Source organism: Pseudopodoces humilis, chromosome 5 (assembly GCF_049639895.1).
Source record: "Pseudopodoces humilis isolate 2021_Gansu_Grassland_sample_001 chromosome 5, ASM4963989v1, whole genome shotgun sequence".
NCBI lineage: Eukaryota > Metazoa > Chordata > Aves > Passeriformes > Paridae > Pseudopodoces > Pseudopodoces humilis.
The window spans coordinates 25,462,284-25,486,662 of NC_142204.1; the positions used below are offsets into that span (position 1 = coordinate 25,462,284).

A 24,379-nucleotide genomic window follows, 5' to 3' on the forward strand; every position below is an offset into this window, starting at 1 on the left:
CCTGGAACCAGAGCCCTCCCCTCCTGCTGAAACAGTCCTTCCCTCAGAAGCAGCTTCTCCTCCATGTCACTTCCCACAGGAACCTGCCTGCTATTGTCAGGGCACCATCACACTTTGTCCCCAGGCAGCTGCGTAGTGGCAGCTCTGTGATGCACAGATGCTGTGAACATTGAAGATTCACAGCTCGCAACACATTCCAGCAGTTTACAGGCCTAGTTATTAATAGTGAAGGACCTAGTGACATACTAGTTACTAATAGTAATCTTCATTTCTGCTTTATCATTAAGAAAGAAAAACATTTCATCCCTCACAGTAAGTAGAGCCTGGCTTGCCCGAGAATCAAGCAAGAGAAGGCACTGAAGGTTCACTTTCTTCTCTTCTCTTGGAGATCACTGGTGCTGTCTGAGCTGCTCCTTTTTCCTGTACAAACTCTCAACAGTAATTCACTGTGCATTGCAAATCTTGACCACCACAGAATCCCAAACCACAGGAAGAGCAATATCTGAGCCTTCATCAATTTCCTGACAAAGAAGAGAAGCAGCATATGGTGCAAAGGTTTTTTTTTCACCACAGACACACAGTAAATTTTCCCAAACCCAAGATAAGATGCCATTTCCAAATGGTGAAAGAAAGTGGTGGCAATTTCAAGCAGCCCCAAACGGCTGGCTAATTTTGCATTTCAGATGCCACTCTGACCCAGTGAAGGTGTCAGCAGCCACTCTCTTGTCCCTCACATGGGCCAAGACATTGATATCTGATGAAGCAATTGCTCCAGACGTCATGGATGCAAACGAGGGGAGCCTGTCCTGTCCCCATCTCTTCACAGGTGCTGGTGGCACCTGGGCCATGGTGCAGACCTTTGAGACGTGTCAGAGTCACCAGCCCCAGGGGCAGAAGACAGTCACAGCCAGGGATGCTCTGCATGGCTGTAGCTGCCCACCTCTAGGGAGTCTGTGGTCTGGGGGTCACCAAAGAAGTTGGCGGGGGCATGTGGGCACGCAGGGGACAGGAGAGAGAGCAGAGAGGACCTAGGGCACCATCTGGTGGCTTCATTCACTGCCTTCCCTAAATCCTTGTCTCACGGGGTCATAATATAGCATAGCCAAGGGCTGAAAGAACACCAAGTCTTACCAAGAGACAGCCCAGCCGAAACAAGAGACCCCTGCCCTTGGCCCAGACTCGCACATCTGTAGGGCACTGCTGGGTAGGACAGCAGTGCAAACTAGAGCCATAGTAACCATTTTTCTTGGGTGCCGTTCAGTCAAGCACTTCCCTTGATAAAAAACCAGCCCCAGCTGGGTATTTAGAGATAATTCGCAGTAGAGACACCCCTGAGAAGGCTAAGGAAGAGAAGACAGAAGTGATGAAGGAGAACACTTTGGACATATGTTTCACTGGCATTATCCACTACTGTAAGGTCTTGTCTGCAGATAAAGGCAAAATACAGTTTGCCCTGTTTTGTGTGACAAAACTGTACCCATGCAAGAGCTTGTCCTCTGCAGAAAAAGATCAAATCAACAAACCTCTCAAGTGCACCCTGGTTTTTGCCTTATCAAATGAGGATTTGCTGTAAAGGATTTATGAAGGAGTCCATTTAAAGGGAATAGATGACCTCAGTGTCACCAACGCCCTTTGTAGCAATGCACTCTCAGGACCAAAGGCTCATGTCTGGTCAAGAGAGCAAAGGATCCTAGTCCTAACACAGCACCTCCTTTAGAGGAAGGCAGGCAGTACATTTCCACCTCATGCCATTGCTTACTTTGATAACAGCTCTCCACTTCCCTGAAATCCTGGCAATAGAAAAGGATAATTCAACACTTGGGAACCAAAGGTTATACCACTATAACCAGGGAGCCTTCTCTGTGCATAACAGCACCATGCTGGGGGAAACAAGTGGAGCTGAGGTCCTTAGAGACACAGTTTTTAAGAGGAACCCATTCTCACCATTCAGTTTAAAGCAAAATGTATAGGGTGAACACAATAAACCAGTCACCACTTCTCATATTTGTGGAGATGGTGAAACTGATCCATAATTTCTTTTTTTTTTTTTTGTTTTCCCAATTGCCTAACACTTAGAAATGAATACATTTCCTCTTGCTAGCAACACTCATTTTTTGCACCTATTCTCATGGGCCACAGAGCCAGGTAAGACAGAAAGACCAAATGACAACAAGAAGATCAAATGACTGCCTTTTCCCTGAACAAATCTCTGTTACAAAGTAGCTATACCAATATTATATAAATTATATTCCGTAGTCTTTCCTACCTGTGCCTTCAGGCATTTCCTCATAGCACCCTGGAAAACTCCATACCATTTAAAAACATCCCTGCTCTCACAGCCTTCTGCTTTATGCTTTTCTCTCTCACACACACGCTGTTGCTGCCACGGCTGCCCATGGTGCATGATGCTAAAGAAGTGATTTTAGATTGTGGCTTCATAGTTTTAAACTTCCTTTTTCTCATGCAGCAGCCTTTTAGCCTTCCTCACAGGGCCAACTCAAAAGCCATTGAAATCAACACAGTGACCCCCATCCTGATTTTGACAGTTTGGCACACAGCCCAAATCCCCACATTTGCTAGTGTTTCTTACAATATTTTTACTTTTTCACTTAATTGATCAGAACCTGGTGTGATTCTTCCAGTACTTTAGCACTGACTGTTCTAGAATAGCATTTTCTGTTCCAAATACTCTTCTTTCTTTCATGTTATATTTTAAACAGCTTCAGCTTTTTAATATATAGAATTGTTCAGGCATAAATGTAAGAAACATGCTACTTAAAAAGACAACAGAAACACAAGACAAATCAACTCATTGCAAAGAGATATCCTTGCCAGGAAATTTCCAGTAGCATCCAGTATTTTTAGCATTTATAAAATTTAAAAAACAAAACACAAAACCTAACCATAGTTATTTTGAAAGTTTTTACTTTTCATCAAATCCACTGGCATCTGTTGAATATTTTATTGCCATACTGCAACATATTTATAATTCATCTCATCATTTCTTCAAATTTGTTAAGGAAAGGAATTGTTATACCTGTACAATCCTCTGAAAATTCTTCTGTGAACGCAAATATTTCCTGGTCATATTAGTAAAATATAAAACTTTTTACTTCAAAAATATTTATAATTGTTGTGATCACTTAACAAATTATAAATGGGTCTAATAAGCCATGCTGTTCATTCATTGCCTTTTCTGAAATGAATTCCTCAGCACTGGGAAGAGAAAAAGCATTTTTCTGTGGTTAAAGAAAGTCCAAATTGCATGTTTGAAATCTTTTCTAATAAAAAGAGCAAAGCAATAAGCGGATTATCTCTTTAAACATAGTATAGGAAGGTTGGAGGCCCCGGAGACATTTTCCATAGCCTCTATCTCTGATACATAGCAACATTATCTTCAGCTAGAGAGGGTCCTATGACCCTGGAGCTCAATTTTAATTTGATCTTCTTCTTTAAAGAGGTTTCTACAATTCCTCTCAAGTTATGCTGCATATTCTTATTTTGGGTTGGTTTTGTTTGGTTGTTATTTCATTGTTGTTTTTAATATGAGATAAAACAGCCACAGCTTTTTGATCTGCTGGTTTGATCATGTTATACGGATATTTAATGTAACTTCTTCCCTATCAGAACCAGAATATGCATCAGCACAAATGGTAGGCAAGTTCCAGATGACAGGGGAGAAAGAATTTGGATAGCAAATTCACTTCTAAGTCCTCCTTCCTCCATTCATTCTAAGTTTCAGAACTGCTGTCCCTGGCCAATAACACATAATGGGGGAGTAAAGGAGCTTTACACTCTTTACAGCAGCCAGCTGAAACAAAGGCAAACCTATTGGTCTTGGTGGGCAAAGGTACCATGCCTGCTCCCACAGAGGCTCAAAATCCCCAGTGATAACAATGCCCATTGCCAAGATGAAAAGGAAACTGGGGAGCTCCCCTTGGATTTCTGCAGGCTGGAACCTGGCCCCAGACCCGCATGGCTTATGCAGCTCCAGCAAAGGAGTTTCCTCACATTCCCACCTCCTTGTTCCTCTCTCTTGCAGAATGGGCACTGTCACTGACACGTGTTGTTAGGAAGGGGTATTTTCTCTGTGTTCATTTTCTCCGCCTTTATCTCCGTCAGTGCATCCAGTCCTCACTGTGTACTGCTGATATTGCTGAAGGGGAAGCATTTTCTTGGAGGCACTGATTTGAGTCGCCTCAGTAAGGTCGCAGCAGGCATCTGTGACTACTTGATGGGATTAGCAGATTACGAGAAATCGTGTTTGCTGTGGGGTTCCTGAGAAAGGGAAAATGGGCAGGTGGATGCTTGGATCTGGTTAAACTATGCATGAAGTCCTGATGGCCATTTCGGCAAAGCCACAAGCACAGGATCAGACTGACGCTGCAGATCAGGATCGGAACATCAAGCCAGCAAGCAGGGAAGTCTCTGGATTGTCCTACCACTTGCAGAGGATTTCAGACGGGGTAGGTGAGAGAAACCTTCACAGATTGCCCATTCCCAAGATAAGTGCTTGACAAAAGCAGCTTTTCTTTTGCATCAAACAGTTTTGCTGCAAAATAGCTTTGCTGCATCAATGCAGACTGAGCCTCGAGGGATTTTTACAGACACATTCTGTTGTTAATGAAGGGCAGTTTAGAAGGGGCCAGGGGTTCACAGTTCCCTCGTGGTTGTGCTCTGAAGTCACTGTGGATCTCTGCATGTACCTGCATCTCATCTGGGATGTAAGAGAGTAGCTCTGCCATACAGAAAGATGTCTGGTCCACATCGGGTCAGGTATCTTCCCTGTTAGATATTCTCATACAATGTATCAGAGGATTCTTCTAGAGTTTCTTGCTTCTTAGGTGTCTGCAGAATGATGGAAAAGGAGAAAAAAGAAATGGAGGAAAATTATTCAAAAGATGATGAATTAATTCTTTATAAGCAGACACTGACGTTTGTTCTGTTAGAAATGGCTGTAAGTGATCTGCTGAAGCAGAAGCCACTACAGTGAGAAATGCTGCTCCACCAGAGACGAACGTGACTAATCCAGCCCAAGGGATAAAGATGCCTCCTTTACTAGTCACTCTTCCCCAAAAAAACTGTCAGACAGGGAGGGGAGGGAAAATTGGACTTGGTAAAAAAATAAATCACTTTGGATTCTGTGAAGGAGGAATTCCCTGACCTCCTCAATCCTGTTTCTTCAACAGTTGAGTCTATTCCTCACGACCGTTCCTTGTGTAGACAAGGCGCTGACAGACTGATATTTTAAGTGCTGTGTGGCACAGGCCTGCTGTAAGCAAGGTTACACAGCAAGTAGCTAAAATGCCACCGGCTGAACTAAGCCCTACCTACACTAGCATTTTCTCTGCTGCCACCAGCAAAGGGAAACACTACAAAAGTGCTGAGTGGAGGCACCTCCAAAGTGTGCAGGATTAACCCCTTGCTATCCAAACTGGCCGACGGTCCATAGTGACAGCTTGCAAATGCTCTTTTCAGAGGCTTTCTAGCCTGCTTCCCTTTACAGCTCTCCCTCAATTGTGCAGCACCCCACAGCAAGGGTTGAGCGGGACCCTCTGAAGCAGTCAGCCACTGTTCAGCAATCTCAGCTCCCACTCACAGGCTAAACCCACTGAACCACAAGTCTCACTCTTAGGGAGAACATTCTCTTATACTCCGGAAAAGACAGCTGGAGGACAAGTGTCTCAAGTGGTCACAGCCCAGGATGACTGAGAGAAGCTGATCAACGTGCTTGCAACCATAGCGAATAGTGCAAACTCTCCAGTGCTGAGCTCATGGGACCCTGCCACTCACACTTTCCTTCCTCCAGACCAGCACAAGAACTGAGGACACTTGGAGCTGTCTGCTCTCAGTGTGAGAGTTCATCCCCTCTCTGCTTTCTTCTCCTTTCTTTCTCCCAACTCTGCTTTGACCTTTACCCTACCCTGGTTGAGACTGCCAGCACCAGACCCACTTACACACAGATGCTCCTCTGCTGTTGCTTTGTTGCTGCCCTGTTTTACAGACTCTTTGACCATCCAAACAGCAGTTGAATGGTGTGGGCCACACACAAGCAACTCAGCACAGCCCAGACAGCTCCCTGGTAGAGAAAAACCCCACACATACTTCATCTTACCATCCAGACAGAATCGTTTCAAAGGGGACAGCTGGTAAAGGTATACAGAGAATAAACAGAATCAGAAAGAGGGACCTTGTCCAAGTAATTCAAAATGCAGTAAAACACAAATGCAGGGATGCTGTCTTTTCCAGTGTGTCCTGGGGTGACATCATATAAGACAAGCCTATATAGAACAACCCATCCTTCCCCTCAATAACCAGGAACCTGCCACTGCTTTTACTAACAACTCCGTGGTGGTGTCACAGCAGTAACTGCAGGAGACCAGAGGCCATGGGCCCAGACCACATGACAAGTAGCTCTGACACAAAGGGGGCTGCTTGATTTTAGGCCACCTTTTCCTAGAAGGTGGGAGTTGTGAAAATGTCTCAGACATTGGAAAATACTGTCCCTTATGAAAGAAAGGGCTGGTGCAACCAGGGAAACTCTCCGCAACAGAGCATTAATGGGAGAAAGCAGCAGATGTTTTCAAGGAACATTTTCTAGCACTGGAAGAGGATATATTTTTTAAGCAGATAAGAGGTCTAGAGAAGAAAAGAAAAACTGGGTTCTGAGGACAGGAAGGAAATGTTCCCTGGGGTGCCTGATGCAAGTTTTGTCCATATGAAACAGCTGGTGCCTGCCAAAGGCAGGGTAGAAGGCTGTGTGGGCCTCTGATCTGCTTCATGTGTCCTCCACAATTAATTTATACCTGCATATTCCTAGTTGCCTCTATTTTCACTATGAGTGTATTTAGTTCCTTGTCTCTCACTCATAATTCTCAGCCCAACAAGAAGATCCAAGTCCAAAACATACCCACACTGCCTTTTGCTGGGCTCCAGAGCTGATAGCAGACATTGCATAAGCCCAGACTCTGCTCAAACCATCTTAGCTTCTGCTACCATGAAATGATTCTCAGGTGCTTAATGCTGGTGAGGGGAAAGTTCTGTTCAGGGTCTGCTGCTGGTGCAGAGATTTCTTTAGCCCAGAGGATGTCTCAGCTGCCTAAATAATCTGGAAAGGGCAATAACAGGACCAGCACCTGCCCAACTCTTCATGAATGCCTATCTTGTTCAGAAGGAGGGGTGATGCCAAACCCCTCAGTGCCTTTCAGCATACATCATACAGCAAAGCATCTGCACACAACCGTGAGTGCCAGAACTGGCAGAGCTGCAGGAGCCAGGGTTCTGCTGAAGAGAGAAGACAGGCTACATGTGCAGTCCAGCTGGTGAGTGCATGCCACATCCCGTTTTCCCCCTTTGGTGGGACTGGAGACACATTTACTGCCTGCTAGATCATGAGATTGTGTGGGGTTTCTTTCCACAGATGCCCAGGGCATATGGGAACTTTCCAAGAACACGGCCCTGGCCCTTACCTTCCCTGGAGGATTCTTTCTGTGTGATGGGTTGTTTGTCTTGTTCTCGAGGCTAGAATAGACATCAACTTGCTGCACATCCAGGCTCTGCACAAAGAAGAGAGAAGAAAGTAGGGGTCAAATAAAATACTTAGGTTTAAGATAACTAATTACCCACTGGGTTGTTCCCCATCTCATGCCTGACATTTTTTAGGAACCCCTGCCATCTTCAAAATTTTGAAGTTCCTGACCTTAACTTGGCAAACAGAAAATCCTTTTCCCCTGAAATCCCCACAGTGCAGATGCATCATCTTCTTTTTTTCAGGCTTACAGAGACAGGCTTTGATGTTACCTACCCTGTGTAAGGCAGTGGAGAAGAATGCCAATACCCCTGCCTCCCTTTGCTCCAAAATTGTCCCAGAATACAAAGTGGTGCACCAGGGGGGAGCACAGGTAAGAGGCTCTTACTCTGCATCACCCAAGACTGTTTGGGTGCCTGACAACCACAAGCTCTCGTTCATGATTATTCTGGGGACACAAAGGTGAGAAAAAGGGAGACGCTGGGGGTCCTGAAGCACAGAGGCTGTTGAAAATGAACACTATTTCTGTTTATTGTTTGTTTGGTTTGTTTTTTTCCCAAGCCAGAACTCTCCTTTCTTCTTTGAGTGAGCAAAGAATAATAAAAAAATTCATATGCTCCCAGGCCCTCAAACATTACCATGGTCCCACACAGCTACACAGAGAAACACACACACGCCCTGCATGCATATGCACCCGTTGTCCCCCAGGTAATCGTGTCACAGGAGATGCATGTCAGTTTGAGTGATATTCCAGATCTGCCTGAAGGATCAAACATAACAATCATGAGGACTTTTCCATGTGTGTTTCAAGAATGACAGCAGGTTGCCAAGGTGGCTGTTTCTCTGGCAACAGGAAGATGGGAGGAGCTCTGGCTGCAAGAGGGGCAGATGGTATTAGTGGAGAGAGCAAGGCGCCCTGTAATGCAGTGAGAAGGATGAGCAAAACATGGAGGCTTCATTGGGGGCTGCCAATCATTGAACCTTCATAATTTCATGTGAAGTTGCAAACACCCAGCACCTCTAAGGATCATGGCCAGCAGGACAGTGCTTTGAACAGGACCAGAGGATAGAGAAGCAGCACTGGGGAGTGGGCCTTGGAATAAACAGGCACTTAGATATGAATTTGCCACAGTGAATGGGGCACCACATGGCTCTCACATTCCCACTGCTACTCTGGAAACAGCCAAATTATTTCACATGTCTGCTTCCTGCTCCCAAAACCTGGTTTTGTCTACTCAAACATCCCCACCACTCACATGTGCACACAAATTCTATTTCTCCACACTTATTTTCAATTCTCTTTGTGAGACCCCAACTTGTGTGTTGAGCTTCCAGAAGCCTGGCTCCATGTCCCCTTGGCAGCCTCTTTCCCACTCCAGTCTGAAGCCACTTGTGAGTAAGGTGTTTATCCTCCAGAAAAGATTCCCTTCCCTCCACATGCCTTCTTCCCACGGAGGCTGTTAACAATGCTGGTTCTTTTCCAGTCAGTTGGAGAGCTGGTGTCTCCAACCACCATTTGCAAGTTAATTACTTTTACTTAGTCACTGATCACCTGCTACTGTCACAGTGGAGGCACACAGGCCACTCTCCTCCCTGCTGACAGATGCCTTCCTATCCCTGAGCAGCCTCCTGTCTTCCTCACACAGGGAAAGGCTCCCGTGCTCTGGAACCTGACTGCACCTGCACAGCAGGAGTTCTGTTTGCTGCTCAAAAAAACCTTGTTTGAAGTGTAAAGCAGATGAAGCAAGTCCCTCAGATTGTTATTTCCAAGCTGCTCATTAACTAAGCAGCTAAGCTGGAAGTCAGAGGGTATACAGGTTTGGTTCCAGGCAGGGCAGTGAGGTAGAGCTACTCTATGGCTGCAGGAGGACAGAAAGGTCAAGGAAGGCAGTACAGAGAGAACAAAGTGGATTCCCAGCTGCCCCCTTATTACCAGGCTTTTTGCTATGTTGTATGCTTTTCACTGCATACAAACGCCCTTAGGGACAACAAAGTAAATAATGGCACCTGGAAGAGCCACTGGGGAAGGTATTTGCTCCCAGGAATGTTCAGCAGGACAGTTTTGCAGAAGGTGTGTTAGGACCCTTCCCACACCAGGGATGAGCCTTGACACCACATAGGATAAAACAGAGCATTTAATGTTACCAGCCAGTAACAGCATCTGTTACTTTGATATCCAGTGCTGCCTCCTCTTGCTTCTGCTCCCAGCTTCAGACCTGCAAGGACACTGTGCTTTCCTGGCCTCACTTTCTTCCAGACTCCAACATCTTGCTTCCCACACAGATAGCATAGCTGGCATGTGCTGGCCTCTTGTCCTGTCCCTGAACTCTGACCTCCTTCTTTACCTCATCACTGGGAGTTACTTCTCACTTGTCTTTCCTTTTTTTCCTGGCCTTAGATTACCCCAATGCTGATCACAGATTTTTTTCCCTCTCCATGAATTAAGCACTGAGTTCAACACCCACTAATAGAATTTCACAACTCACCTAGTTTCAAACACAGTTTGCAGGGCTGAGTTTACACCATGCAGAGCCCCAACAAAATTTAGCTGTGGGGCACCATAGTTACCATTCAAAGGAAATCAGGTTTGTCAACTTTCTATTCCCTTTATCTCTCCTGAGAGCCCATCCAATGCAAGTTTCCATCCCAGGGCTCTCACCCTCTCTCCTCCCCTGCCTATTGTGCTTTGCAGGGCTGTGCTCACTGCTCTCCACATCACAGCGCTGCTCTCAGCCTGTGTCTGGAGCAGGAGTTGCTGCTTTGAGCCCCCACTGCAGCAGTTGCTCCACAACAGAAGAAACTCCCGTGGGCAGACTCGTACCCCCAGCATGCAGGAGATGGTCCCAGGCTGCTTGCAGCCCTGCCAAAGAGGGCCAAGCCACCTGCCCTGCACACCAGGCTGGCCAGGAGCCCTGCACAGCTGGTGTGTGGTTAACAGGCGGCGCAGAAAGGCTGCTTGGGCCAGGTCCATAGGGCTCGTGCAAGCACAGGGGCCCAGCCAGCTCCTGGGATTGCCTATGCCTAAGGCGGGCTCTGCTGGCTTGCTATATTAGCCTTAGTGGAGCCTGAACAGAATAACATGATGAAACATGTAATTAAGATGGAGCTAAGGATGCATGACGAGGCCGACTGAGCGAGAAATGGATTTGATTTTTTTTTGTCTCCTTGCAGAAATCATCCACTTCAGCAGGAAACTACCCGTTTGGATTTTTATAAGCCTGAATTAAAAAGAAATTACTTGATACAAATAAAAATGTTTATAACCTGCAACCTCCTTTACCCAAAGCATTGCCTTTTTCCCAGAATAAACATATCATATACATATAATGCATAATGCTCTCTTTTAAACTGCTACTCCAAAAATTAAAGGGCCACAAAATGCTGCCCCACACCCACCCACAGAGTGAGAATGAGAAGACCCATCCTCTTGTAGGTATCTGCCCCCGATCAGGTCTCCTGCCTCCCTGGCACAGCTTTGCTCCTCTCTGTAGTACATTCTCCAGAGCTTTGCTTTGTTTAGTTTAAATGATTAATGCAGCAGAGCTCACAGGGTTTCCTCAGAGACTTTTCCAGCCCTTATAGACCTCACAGAAAGAAAGGTTTCCTAATATTCAGGCAACATCCTTCTCTAGTCACTTTCATTTTATTCCTCCTTGTTGGTCCCACAGATCACAAGAAAAAAACAAAAACAAACCCTTCCCTTCTTAGTGGAGCAGCCATCCCATGGGAGTAAAAGGAGAAAAAGGAATCCATTTAAAATGGAGCTGGACAGGTTGTAAATGGGATTAGGAGCCATAGTTACTTGAGGTATCTGAGGTCTAGGCCTGACATTTCAGGGGAGCCACTTCAATCCTACTACCTATGACACTGTGGCTATTGGGCTCAAGGGGTGGGAGCAGTTAACATTCCTAAGTTTGGGAAATGGAAAAGGAGATCCTATACAATGGAAAAGGAAATGCTTAAAAAAGAAACTCCTTTTACTTTCTCCTTGCCCATTTCCCCCTGCTAGCTAGTGTGCCTGCTCAGGACTGCTGCAGTCTGTGACTCTGGCACCAGTGAAGGTGCCATAGCAGAAACTCAAAATAGCTGGGGGTTGTTCAGGGGATCATGTCTTTGCCCCTTTCCTGAGCCGTCATTCTCCAGCTGGGAAGGGATGTCCTTGTGACACTGCAGTACAAAGTGGGGCTGAGAGTCCCTCTTCCTTCCCAACTTTTGGAGACCCTTCTACCTCTTCCACCAGGAACCCTCCTTAGCCCCACACTTGCTGCTCTGTGCTGCTGGCAGAGGCAAAGGTGTGCTGCTCAGCAGGGCATGGGTCAAGGCTTGGGCACCGGGGAGGCCATGACTGGGACCGGGATGAGATGGAGACATACCCAGTCCTGAGAGAAGCTAAGCAGGGCAAGGTCACTAAGACCTTGGCTGGTATGAAGGTATTGCTTATGTTCACATCATGATACTGGCATTGTCTGTACCATGGTAGGGAAAGGAAGGGTTGTACCATGATGTGGACAGAAGAGATGAAGGGTGATTCTGGTACTCACGTCATAGACAGGAGGTGGTGGTGGTGGTGGGCTGGCTGAAGGGAGCTGTGTTTCCACCTTCAGGATATTTGGCTGGCTCCTTCTAGGGCACAACACCTGCTCAGGACAAGACACCAAATGACACATTTGGAGAATGTCCTCAAAGCTAAAATGAACACCAGTGTCATATCAAAACCAGCTGTTTGCACACCTCCTGAATGCTTCCACAAGAAAGAGTCTGCACAACATGTGCTGGTTACTTTCATCACTGCATGGTTAAGTGTAGAATCCAGTGACTTACACTGGAGCAGTGGAAAGGAGAACTGGGCTCTGTGTGTACATATAAAGCACTTTCACCACTGAAACCTTGCTGGCTGAAGGGTGTAAGTACTGAGCAGCACAAAACAATGCTATAGAGCAGGGAGTAAAGCAGGGCACTGGTCATAGTGCAGAGAGGAATTTCAGAGAGGCAAAATGCAATTTTATCAGGATTTGGCAGGGAAGCTTTTCCTAATACACAGAGTCTACAGAAGAGCACCAGGCAATCATTAATGGTGACATATAATGCACAAGTCCAGCATGGAGTTGAAGGAAGAAGACCCTTCATCTAAAATGTTTCTTGCATCAGATGAGCTCTCCTTGAACACATTCCATTGACACACAGAGAAAGGGTTAGCCCTGCTCAGCAAGAGAAGAGGCAGAAAAGGCAGAAGGCTTTGCTAAGTATCTCTGTTCTAATTCAGAAAGAAGTGGGATGATTATATTCACATCACATGAAAACGACAAACTGCTTTCCAGTCCATTAGTAACTAAGGAGGATGCTAAATAGCTTCTCTTAAAGATAAACATTTTTAAACCAGCAGGTCTGAGCAAGCTGTGGTGAGAAATATGGGTTGTGTTCTGCAGGAGGGCAAATGTAATGACTGCACAATCTCTTCAGACCCCAAGGAGAGGCCATAAGTCTGAGATTTGCTGGCTGGCCCACCTCAAAACCCAGAGATGCCAAATTGGTGAGTTGTGACAGTGCCTCCCCTCCTCATCCCCACAGAGACAGTGTCTAGGCACACAGAGATGGGGGCCTGTCTCCAGCCGACTCCCTTTACTTCTTACACTCCTTCCCCCACGTCAGACTGCCTGCAAGGTAAGTCTCACAAGATTAGCTGGGCTGCCAACTGCTGACATTCTGTTTTCAACCTCATGATCTCTGACTGTGTGTGCTGAAGCCTGATGCTCCTTGGAGTTGAAGGACTGTACAAGCAGCACAGCCTCCACATAAAAAAGCATGCAGAGAGTCTGCTGTTGTGGTAGCAGAGAGCAGCTTCAAGGAGTTATGGGGTGTACTCTGCTTAGAAAACAACAATGCCAAATTCCATTCTGAAAGAGGTAAGGGTATTTTTAAGCCAGCCTTGAGATCTCTGGCAGAATGCAAATTATGCTGTTGGAACACCTGAGGCAGCAGTAATAGAAGCAATAGGTTTTCCCCAAACAACAGGGATTGCAATATCATGAATCCAGAGGTTTTTCCACAGGGTCTATCTCATCCAGATCTTCCAGCTCTGCTTTTGGCTTTTCTTCTCCCACTCTCCAAATCCTTTCTCCCCCACTCCTGGTATCCCCTTGGCTCTCAGCATCCCAGATTCCTTTTCCTTATCCAGCTGGTCCCAATCTGGGACACTAGTTTGCTCACCCAAGGGGCTCTGTCAATCCAGTCTTAAGACCCTACTAGAGCTTCCTTACTCCAGATTCCAGTCCCAGTTTCCACCCTGAGGCTCATTCTTCCAGCCTCATAGAATCACTGCTGATGCAAGGTGTCCCTGGAGATTGCACAGTCTGATCCTTGTCTCTCTATCATTTATTTTTTTCCCCCCAGTTATTTGTAATTTTCACACAGGCTTCCTATGGGGATCCTTGTCCTGACCTTCCCCTCTCACTCTGTCTCCTAATGCTTCCTCTGCCAAACAGATGCCCAAGACTTTGGTCCCCATCCCCATTACAGTGCAGAGTTTTTCTTCTATGGTGCCCAAGCTCAGGAATGCAGCTGCAGTCTCCTTGAAACAGTTACCTCCATCTTGAAAGAAAATTAGAAATAGGGAAAGTCCTGCCATCAGGATTGCAACAGATTTACTCAGGTGTACAGGACATTACTTGTCTAACTGGCCCCTTCACAGGGGTTTTAGACAACTGAACTGGTAAATCGACAAAAGCCATGACTGAGTATGCACAAACTGCAATTTTCAAAAATCCTACCACAAGCCTACATCTTCTTGGATATTCTCAGGACCAGCACACTGCTAGTGTGACTTCTTGCCCTTTGTCAAATCCTTGCTCTAAAGCAGAGCATGCTGTAGTCAAAATGATTGCCAGAATTTCTTTAATGGGCAAATCACTTACTCATTTTGTCTTTCCTGTAATCTTTTCTTCTCAGAAAAAAATGAACTTAAGAAAATAAACTGGATCAGACACCCAGCATGGAAAATTTCAGCATGGGGACTTCCAATTCATTGAAGCTAGAAACAAATGGAATTAATTCCTAGTATGGGTCAGGCATTGCTTTTTATTTGGTTATTACTTGCCTTTCTTTTCCACAGAAGCAGAGCTGTTGCAGTGATGCCCAATACAGCAAGAAGAACAGTAAGGGTAATGAGGATTTCCCACCCATAAGAGGTATTTATGTATCCTGTATCTGTAAGAAAGAATGCAAAAGGTTCACAGTGTGAGTGGAAGTTATAACCCTGCTGTATCTTTAACCCTGGAAAGACCCTTGAGAAAACTAAAATACAGGAGTGCAGAATATGGTGGCAGAAATGCACACACCCTTCAAAACATACTCTGACTGAACAGAGAGCAAGGGTGCAGCTGCAGAAATCACACAGAAGATGCAGGGTATAAGCTGCTTCACTTCACAGAGGGAGGTGACATAATTATGAAAGACAAGAAATTTGGTAGATAGAGGCTTTTGTGGCAAAGGTCTTTTGTGATAGAAGCAGAAAGACAGATGGTGGAATGCACACAGGCCACATGAACTGGGAGGATGAGCACTGTAGGCATCCTCTGACCAGTATAGCAAAGCTACTTCATCACAGCTCTTTGCATATACATTAACAAGTTCTTCATACCCATTGATATTGGATACTGATAATATTGATTATCAGTAATACATATCCAACCAGTCAGCAGCATGTACATCTTTCTCACATTTCTTTAACATTCCTCTTATGTTGCATCAAGCTTTCCACTGCTTTCCAGAGTGCTCATTAACAGACCAACCAATTCCTTGTACCAAACGGAAAAGAGAGAGGCATGTCAGTGAGGCCATAACCTGTTCATGAGTCCCTAAAACTGAGCATGCTGAACCTGTACAGGTGATTACAGCAGGCACCCTGATGACTGACCTTATCAGCTGCCTCTGTCACACTGCTGAAGGATAAACCACACTGTCTCCTGAACACTGACACCTAAAAGCACCATCTGACCTAGTTCCCAGGCTCCCTGGACAGATTTTGACTCCCAGGAAGCTGAGGCAGGGCAGATATAAATTACTGCCTCTTCATGTCCCCATCTCTGCATTGGGAACAGCAGCAGAGGTCACCTGTGCCAAGTGCATTCAACCCTGATGGCAGTTAGTATTGGGCATTAAGCATTATTCATACCTGACTTCATAGCATATGTGGATAGACAAAAAGAAGAGCAAAGATCAGGTTTTCATAGCCAGATCCAACTGATTTTTAACCTCCTGCCCTTCCTTTATGGTTGGTCACTTACCTCTAACAAGGACAAACACTCCCTTTCCCATTTTTTGGATATCATTCCATTTGACCTTGCAGTAGTACGTGCCAGTAGAAGAGGTGTTTTCAAGTGGCATGATTCTGTAGTCATAAGATAAGGCAGCAGTCTTATTCTCTTCTCCAGAAGGAATGGCTACGTTTTCCAACCTAGTATAGATAGATGTCTTCTGATCCAGTGAATTAATCCAGTAATAGCAGATTGAAAATTTGGTGTATTTCGGCATGTAAGGGAAGATGACTTTGCAGGGGATGGATGTTCCTTCTTTGAGCAGGGCAACCTGGATTGGAGGTTTCTGCTGTACATCGACATTTCCCCCTGTAAGGGTAATAATTGTTAGCAGTCACCTAACCTCACTTTCAGTGAGGAGAGGATGTCTGCCCCAAAGACAGGATCACTCTGAAAATAACCATACCCCAGGAAGCATGCCTGTAGCATGCAGTGTTGGCCCTTGTCAGAAGCAGAGTGATTCAGAGCACGTGCTCTGTGTGATCTGCCACATCTCTTGGGTAATTGCTGTCTGATCCATGATAGCCTGCTGCATTCACAGGCTTCCCCTTTTCTCTTGTGAGCTCCTCCATACAACGACAGCACGCAGAAAGACAGGAAATGAAGCAGGAAGTGAACTGATTTTGCAGTAGTGTATGAACACATTTACAGTAGGTGAATAGAAAGCAATTTTCTAAGATAAATTCTAGTTGGACATCTCCTGAAACTCCCAAGCTATAAACCTCGCTTGGGAATCTATGTGTGGCTGTGTGATGGCTCTGTGGTAGTGAAGGCAGGTGTTATCAGTGGGACCGTATATTTCTGAAATGCAAGTGAGGAAGGAAGTTGCATATTCCGTAAAGGGGCCAGCACCAGGGCCACCAGAAATAAGCCACAGCTTAATCACTCCAAACCTTTGCTGCTCTAAAACAGGAGCAAAGCACAAGCCTCAGTGTTAGCCATAGGAACTACCTACATATGACTGCAGATCTTAACTATTTATACATGACAGTATCTTAGGCAGAGATGAGAGCATGCCCTTCATGCGCTTCGTCCCAATACATATAAGGCAGTTTAAAGTGATCTATCACTGTAACTCAGTAGACAATGATGCCAGAAGTTAAAAGAGAGGACAAATAAGATGGACAAAAAACCACACCACAGTTTTCCCTGTTTAGTTTAAGAAAAAGGAAAAAAAACCTAAGAGTGACCCACAGGAGACTGGGGTACAGGACTCCTTTGGTTCCCAGGCAAATCTGGGTTCAATATCAGGCAGTCTCTGGATCTGTTTGTTTGTCAGCTGATATGACACCACATATAATGCAACTTAAGAGGAGGCTCTTTGAGAAAGGGAACTGGAAACTTACAAGTCTTCTCACAAAATTAAGGATTCTTTCTAAAGACATATGAAAAGAGAAGAGGGGAAAAGGGTAAAGAGAGAAAGTAGGGGATGGACAGGCTTTTCCATTTATGCTTTAGATGGGATTTCCTGGAGTTCTGCATCTATGAACAGGCTCATAACAAGGTATTAAAGCTGTCCCAGAGCACAGTCAGGCTTGCTTCTCTGTCACTACGGGCTAACGCTGCATCACAGCAGCAGCATCACATCGGCACAGTGGGAGCTGGCATTGGAAAAGGCAACTCAGACTTAGCACTGCTGAATGCTGAGCACTGAGGATTTGTGGTGGGGGACAATAATGGAGAGAGGGCACAGTTACTGCCCAGAAAAGGACTGTTAGGAAGTACCATATGTTAAGGAAAATTCTCTACAGATCACATATCCAGGGACAACAGCCTGACAGTAAGGATGAGCTTAGGTTACAACACCAAAGAAAGGTTCTTGGCTGTAAAAGCAACTGAGATACAGTACAGTCCTCAGGGACATGCTCAGTCCTGTGTACGCTAGTTACAATATTATTGGAAATGTGGTAACAAAATCCTGCAGACACTGTGGGAGTGATAACCCAAGTGGTTTATTCTGGGCCATATTTTTCAAAATCATTCATCATCCTTCTCCTCATCTCTACACAGCAGAAGACACATGAATATAGTTTCTATGTAAGACACAGCTAAGCACTACTGTAACAAAAGAGAGGAGAAATCCATTTTGTGTTATCCCAGAAGACACGAGGTTGAAAAGAACATACCAAGGAAAAAGCCAAGCCATTTTATTTAGGTTCTCTAACCCTTCTCCCATGTTCCCCCTTTCTTAAGGATTCACTCTCTCAGCTTTGAAATGCTTAAAAGACAGAAATAGCAGCAGCGTGCAAATTCCTAGAGGGGATCTCTGAAAATTAGCAAAAGATAGCAGCTGGAAATGCTCTAGTATGAAAAACATGAGAGTAAACAAAAGGAATTAAAAACAAAATATTTGTTTACCTCCACATTGAAGCAACCAAACAAACAGGAAGATGATTTTTAGATTAGGGATCATGACGGGGGGGGTCAAAATCTGTAAGAACACAACCAGACACAAAGATCCAAAAGGCAAAGGAGATGGGGGTTTGTCAGGTATTTTCACGCCAGGGCAGCTGGCTGATCCCCTCCTGTTTGCGAAGGGACAGGCGGGATGTACACACACTGCATTTGGCAAGCAGTTCCTGGCAGATGCAAGCTCTTCTGCTTTTCGGTCAGACTCCTCCCCACACCAGGGTTTGTACATTCTCTGTACTACAGCGATGGTGTTAGACCTACCAGCGAGCGTCCAAACGCTAGACCTCAAGCAGTTTAACACGCAGATCTTTGCTCCCTGATGACTGTAAAATATCTCATGCATTTAAAACAAACTTTGTCACCTTCCACACTGACATGAAAACTCAAGTGATGGATCACCTGTTTTGCCTCCAACACAGAAAACCAGTACACACATGAGTAGTCAGTACAGAGCAATGGTTCTTCTGTACCCCTGACTCCACAAAATGGCCCTCCACAGCCAACTTCTCACTAGGTCCTTTCTGAGGAAGGCGCTCACATTCACAGAGTGACAACAACCAGACAGCAAATTCGTTCTGAACAGCTGGACTATTTCAGATCCACACCGTGCTGGCTCTGAATCAGCTTCGCAATGCAGGCAAGCTTTAAGTAACCTATTGTAGGCAAATCTAAGGAGAACCCTTTGAAGAAGAAAAACCACATTTTGTGGGAGGCTCCTGCCACCTATACTCACAAAGAGTCTTTGATTTTCAATGAACACTTGTTTTTAGCTAAGACATCTGCAATGCAACAACTGAGCAGCATCTGACTCATAAAAACTCCTGTGGCTGAGAGGTCTTCACTTCTCTTTAGGCAGCTTCCTCCTTTCACATGTCTTGTGAGACAATTCCATTGTCCACAAGAAAGCACTTTGCTGCAGCTTCAAGGGTGCCCACTCACATGGGGCGCTGTGCTGCAGAGACTGGTGGGAGATGGCCGTGTGGGGAAAGACCTAAGGCAGCAGATCAGCCTGTAAGCTTGGTGTATTCAAAAGCACTATCAGTTGTTTTATCCCTCCAGACTTTGTAGGAACAAGGTTTCCTCCAAACAACCTTTGGTTTACAGCATTTTTCCTCCTGTTCAGCCTGGGACAGGTCCCCAGGAGGAAGGGGTCTTGACACAGGGGGAGGCATAGCAGCTGCATGATGCCCAGAGATGGCCCCAGTACCTTGCTGAGAGCCCTGACAGATGGGGATAGGAGAAAGTGGCTTTGTGTGGCTTTGCAAGGCTGGTGCAGCAGCTGCACTCCTCCAGGGAAGGTTTAGCTCAGATTAACCAAAACCAACTCCTCTCCCCAAGACATGCTGATGTGAGCTGCACAGGGCTGGTCTCAGCTGGAAATCACTCCTCACAGGTCTTAATGCTGAGCAGCAAGGACAATCAAAAGCGGTAACAAGACACTTGGGGCCCACTTGGTATTTCAGATGTGGAGGCACAGATCAGGCAGCTGTGGCTTTGGGGTTACAACAGTATTCTGCAGCCTTTCTCAGGCCTGAACAGCATCTCAAGGTAGTTGGGGCAGGGAGGGAGAAGGAAGCAGAGGCTCACTACTTTCCTGTGGAAAAACTCTGCTGAATTGTGAGGGCTTCCTCGGCTCTCATATCATGTTCATCCCCATGGTAGCACACAGCTTTGTAATTTCCAGTATTGATGTATTTCTAGAGGACAGAACATGCTGCTCCTGCCAGTGATGTGTTTTAACTGTTATCAGCATTTATCTGCTTCAGGAATTCAGGGTGATAAGTGGATTAAGTGCGGTAGGTTTGTAGGGCTGCTAGGTCAACATCGTCCTTCTGTCCTTTCTGTTCTCTTCCTATAAACAACCCTGTTGCCACTCGAAATGCCAAGTCCTAGAAATATCACTGTCTGGAATTAAAAAAAAAAAAAAATCTAGCATTTCAAAAGAGATCACACATACGACTCAGCTGTGGGATTAAAGGCACAGCCAGGCCAGAAATACATTCACTGCTGGGATTTGCTATGGTAGAGCTCACTGAAAAGAAATGGCTTTGAAACGACTACCCAGCAGCTATTAACTGCGAGACAGGATGACATTCTGTTCCTTAGAGCCTAAAGGGAGCCTGAATCTTTGAATGTTAAATTCTAATTCAATTTGGTCTGGGGATTCTGAACTGAGTTTTAACCCTGGAGACATAAATGGGAGGAAGATGAGGAAAAGCTGGGGAGTTGCTATTACCAGCCTGTAGCAGGACTGAACTGATCGCCCTAAAACTTAGGTGGAACTAACCAGGATACCTGTGTCAAAGGAAATAAATTAAGAAGCTCCAAAGGAATAGGTCATTGTATGACCTTCACTCATGCATTATACAGTACATCGGTGCATGTGAGCCAGTCCCTGCAGCATGGTGAGGGGGGAGCTGCCTGGCCAGTTGTAATCCCACCACAGCACTGACTGGCCAGGATCTATATGGCTTGGTCCTTCCTTTGATGCAGTGAATGCTGACACTTCCTGAAATTAAACAGAGGATTGGGGTAGATTCAAGCCAGTTTCTGCCTGTAGCTGAAAAGTGGCTATTAATTTCACTCAAGCACTTTAAAAAGCCCACCACAGTGGCCAGCATTCCCAACTGTGAGGAAAAGCACGTTGTTCTGGCATGCACTACCAACAAGTTTGGGCAAGTGCAGAACCTACCAGAAGTGCCGGTTCACAGCTGCATCCAATGTACACCCACAAGTCCAGGCACACACATGCACACACACGAGTCCACACATGCCCCCACAGCCAACTCCAGGGAAAGCATTAATTCAAACAAAAAGGCTGCTGCTAGCCAAGGCAAAAGCAATGCTGCAGAGACCACAACAAAGCCTCTTTATTGCTGAAGCGTTTAACACCACAACCATCCAAAAGAGGAACACCACTTGGCGCACAGAAGAGCTGCAGCAACTCAACGAGCCTGATTGCACAGAGCTTTTCAGAGCATTCCCCAGCACGGCAGCTCTGGGTTTGCTGCCTTGTCAGAGACCAGCTCAAACCCCCATCACTGGAAAGCCAGCCAGCGGCAACATGTGCACCTCTGAGGATTCACAATCTCTTTGACTCCTCTAACCCCAGACTCCAAGGCGTACAGTTTCCCTGTCTGGCGGCAGGAGTGATAGCAGAGCCAGTGTGAGCAGGGCCGTACCTCTGCCAGCATTTTTACCACTGCTGTGTGTCGAGTGCCTTTCAGCAGGGCTGGATGATGCTGAGGTAAAAGCTGCCAATGCCCTCACTATGCTTCTATCCACTGAACTGCTCTAGGGAAAAGAATGATCAGTGACTTGATGGGAATACAGAAAATTAGAGGTGTTGACACCACCGTGGGGAAGGGAGGGGACAGTTCTCTAATTCCTTTTCACCAGCAAAAAAAGTCTCCCTCAGGAATCATCTACTGCTTTTTCTCTGCCCACCTTGTGGGAAGATTCCCAGGGTCTAAGTTACCACCACAGGTCTGGCACGCTCTTATGGCCGTGCCTCAGCCTCGCGGTGCTCCCACCCGTTCCTCCTTGTGTGGCAAGCTGTGGCCAGCGGGAATTTGCCTGGCTTGAGAGCTTTGCCTACTCAGGGTGACACCTTCCAGAAGAATATCTACCTGCCCGGGCCCGGGGCTGAGGCTGAGGCTAGGCCAGGCCACAGCGGGACATGTTAACTCCGCCTGATCCAGGGGGTTAAATCTCCCCGCGGGCAGCCCCCCCCCCGCCCCTGCGGGAGGCTGAGCCGCTGACACCGAGCCCCGGTGCGGCCGTGCCCCGGCGGGCCGGGCAGGGAGGGGCGGCGGCCGCTCCCGCCGACCCGCGCCCTCGCCCACAAGATGGCGCCGCCGCCCCGGCCGCCCCCTCCCTCCTGCCTGCGCCCGCCCACCCACCCAGCACGGGCCCAGGGCACCGGAGGAGTCGCAACCCTGGAGAAAACGAGCGCAACTAGGATCCACTTAAGGCAAAATTAATGCTAATTAACCGTAATCAACAGCTCGAGGAACAACTTTTACTCGGCAAGCTGCAGATACTGCAGTCGCGGTTCGCCCGTCAGGCAAGAGCAGCAGAAGATGGGGTGTGGAAAAGGAAAATGAACCTGTCTGCCGTGGGTGTCACCCATCCCCGCTGCGTCCGGCCCTTGTCGCCCTTCTCTGCGCCAGAGGTCACTGTCCGTCCAGGCCAGTTCATCCTCCACACGCCTCCTGCCCCACCAGCGGACACTCCCCTCGCAGCCCCCTCTGGCAGCGGCAGCCGAGTCACTTCTGCTGAGCCTTTTTTGGGGGGCAGCAGCCCCCAGCCGGGGGGCAAAGCACAGGGAGCTGCCGGCAGAATTGCCTCCAGCCCTGGCACCGTCTCCACACTCACAAGCCGTCCCTTCTATGCCGAGGGTGTTCTGTAAACTCCTGCCAGTGCTACTGAGGAGCAGTTTTATTATGAATGACAATTCTCGGCTTGCAGACGCCTCTTGGCACCACACGCGGATGCTTCCCACCACAAGCAAAGCCCAAGTACCTATTTCATGCCACTGACCAGTGATGCTTGCACTAGTCAAGGTGCTGGTAATGATGTTCAGCTTGCTGTGGTGGCCTCAGCAGGGGCAGGCTCAAAGGAGTGTCGCCACAAACAGCCACACACACACACACACACACCCCTCAACATCCCCCATAGGAGCATGAGTGCAGAAGTCACAGGCACACAGCCCTCCCACGGTCACAGGATGTGTCACCAGCCCCTCAATGCCACGACCAGGCCAGCCCAAACTTTCTCACATGAGCAGCAAAAATGCTAGGGGTAGGATGCTGGGCAGGAGCACTGCCAGCAGTGCTCTCCTGAAACAGGAGCCCCTGAGCCCAAACTGCATGCCTTGAGGTGTGCACATCATGCTCTGAAACTGTCCTGTGTGAAGGGCTGTGCAATCCACTGCTGGGGGTGAAGGGGGGAGGCAGGCAAGTCTGGCAGGTGCTGGGTCCTGTGGAGGGCACACACAGGGAGGATCATGTTGGACAAGATGGCAGCAGTTGCAAGGGAGCTGCAGGACTGGTTCCTGCCAGCAATGGCTTCGCCAGATGGCCCTTCTGGTCTTGTCTGTGCAGGAAAACTGCTTGGGCCTCAGCCCTGCTCCAAGCCAGCCAGCTGTGCCAACCCCAGCTCCCTGCAGCCTGGCAACAGTCTGTGACTGCCCCCAGCTACCCAAGCCTGCCCCACAGCTGACTCCCAATCTAAGCGTCCCCTAAGCTTGTTCAAGAAGTCCCTGCACTCCCTTTCACCCAAACCACCTCATTCCCTTGCCTGCTCTTTCTCTCCCTTTTTCTGGGTTTTGTTTTTTATTTCTTTTTCCTTTTAAAAGTCTTCCCCTTTTTTTAATTGGGGACCCATTCTTCATCCTGTAGGAGCTTTTCAGCTCAGATCATTGGAAGCAGAACAGGCAGCACAGCTGCAGTGACCCTGGGAACCAGCATGGACCCCCACAGCGGCCACTTGAGTTCAGTCACACCCCACTTTAGATTGGCACAGCTTTCCTCATGCGCTCCAGGCTTCTGCCAGCTCCCAGGAGGAAATCTGGGAAAGGATTAAGTAGCTAAGTATCTCATTGGCAAGTGAATATACTGGGGTTTTTTTTCTTTCTATTAATTCCTCAACTTTGCTTTGATTGTGGACTGTGGAGAATATGCAGGCTGATACAGCTGTAATAGCACACCCTCCTAGGGTGGAAAAACATAATTTTGCCACCAGGCCCTATTCTGGCTATGAAAACTAAATAAAGGATCCTGGCAAAAATATGTGCTGGAAGAACCACATCTCTGCTAGGATTTTTGCCAATACAGAAATGTGTTTCATTCTGTTTTCCTCCCTACCCCTGAATTTCCCACCTGCTGTCTACATTCCTGGCTGACAGTACTACAGGACAAGGATCTGTAGCTTTGACCCAATGCAAGAGAAACATCATTGGGTTTTGTTTTTCAAACCCTTACAGACCACTACTGAGCGCACTGGGAGCATCCAAGGCTGCTGTAGGCCATGGGGAGACCTGGGAGGGGTTTTGTGAACCTCCCTGAGGGCCTGGAGGATAGACACTGGGCCTGAACTGACTCCAGCCCCTTCAATGGAAGGAGGT

The 24,379-nt window shown here is 47.0% G+C and overlaps 1 protein-coding gene across 3 annotated transcripts; it reads right to left on the bottom strand.

The window, feature by feature from the left end:
* Positions 1-2,829: 2,829 nt before the first annotated feature.
* Positions 2,830-22,424, bottom strand: NFAM1 (NFAT activating protein with ITAM motif 1). Of its 3 annotated transcripts, none has more exons than XM_088055897.1 (6): positions 22,361-22,424; positions 15,811-16,149; positions 14,622-14,731; positions 12,070-12,165; positions 7,470-7,556; positions 2,830-4,848 (listed from the first exon to the last, which is right to left on the bottom strand). In XM_088055897.1, exons 2-6 carry the CDS (start codon positions 16,055-16,057, stop codon positions 4,789-4,791), a joined length of 600 nt encoding a protein of 199 aa, XP_087912023.1. In that variant the 5' UTR covers positions 16,058-16,149; positions 22,361-22,424; the 3' UTR covers positions 2,830-4,788. The 3 variants fall into 3 exon arrangements, with proteins under 3 accessions (XP_087912023.1, XP_087912022.1, XP_005527739.2); XM_088055896.1 differs by lacking the exon at positions 22,361-22,424 and adding an exon at positions 21,700-21,913; XM_005527682.3 differs by lacking the exon at positions 22,361-22,424 and adding an exon at positions 18,199-18,595.
* Positions 22,425-24,379: the final 1,955 nt, after the last annotated feature.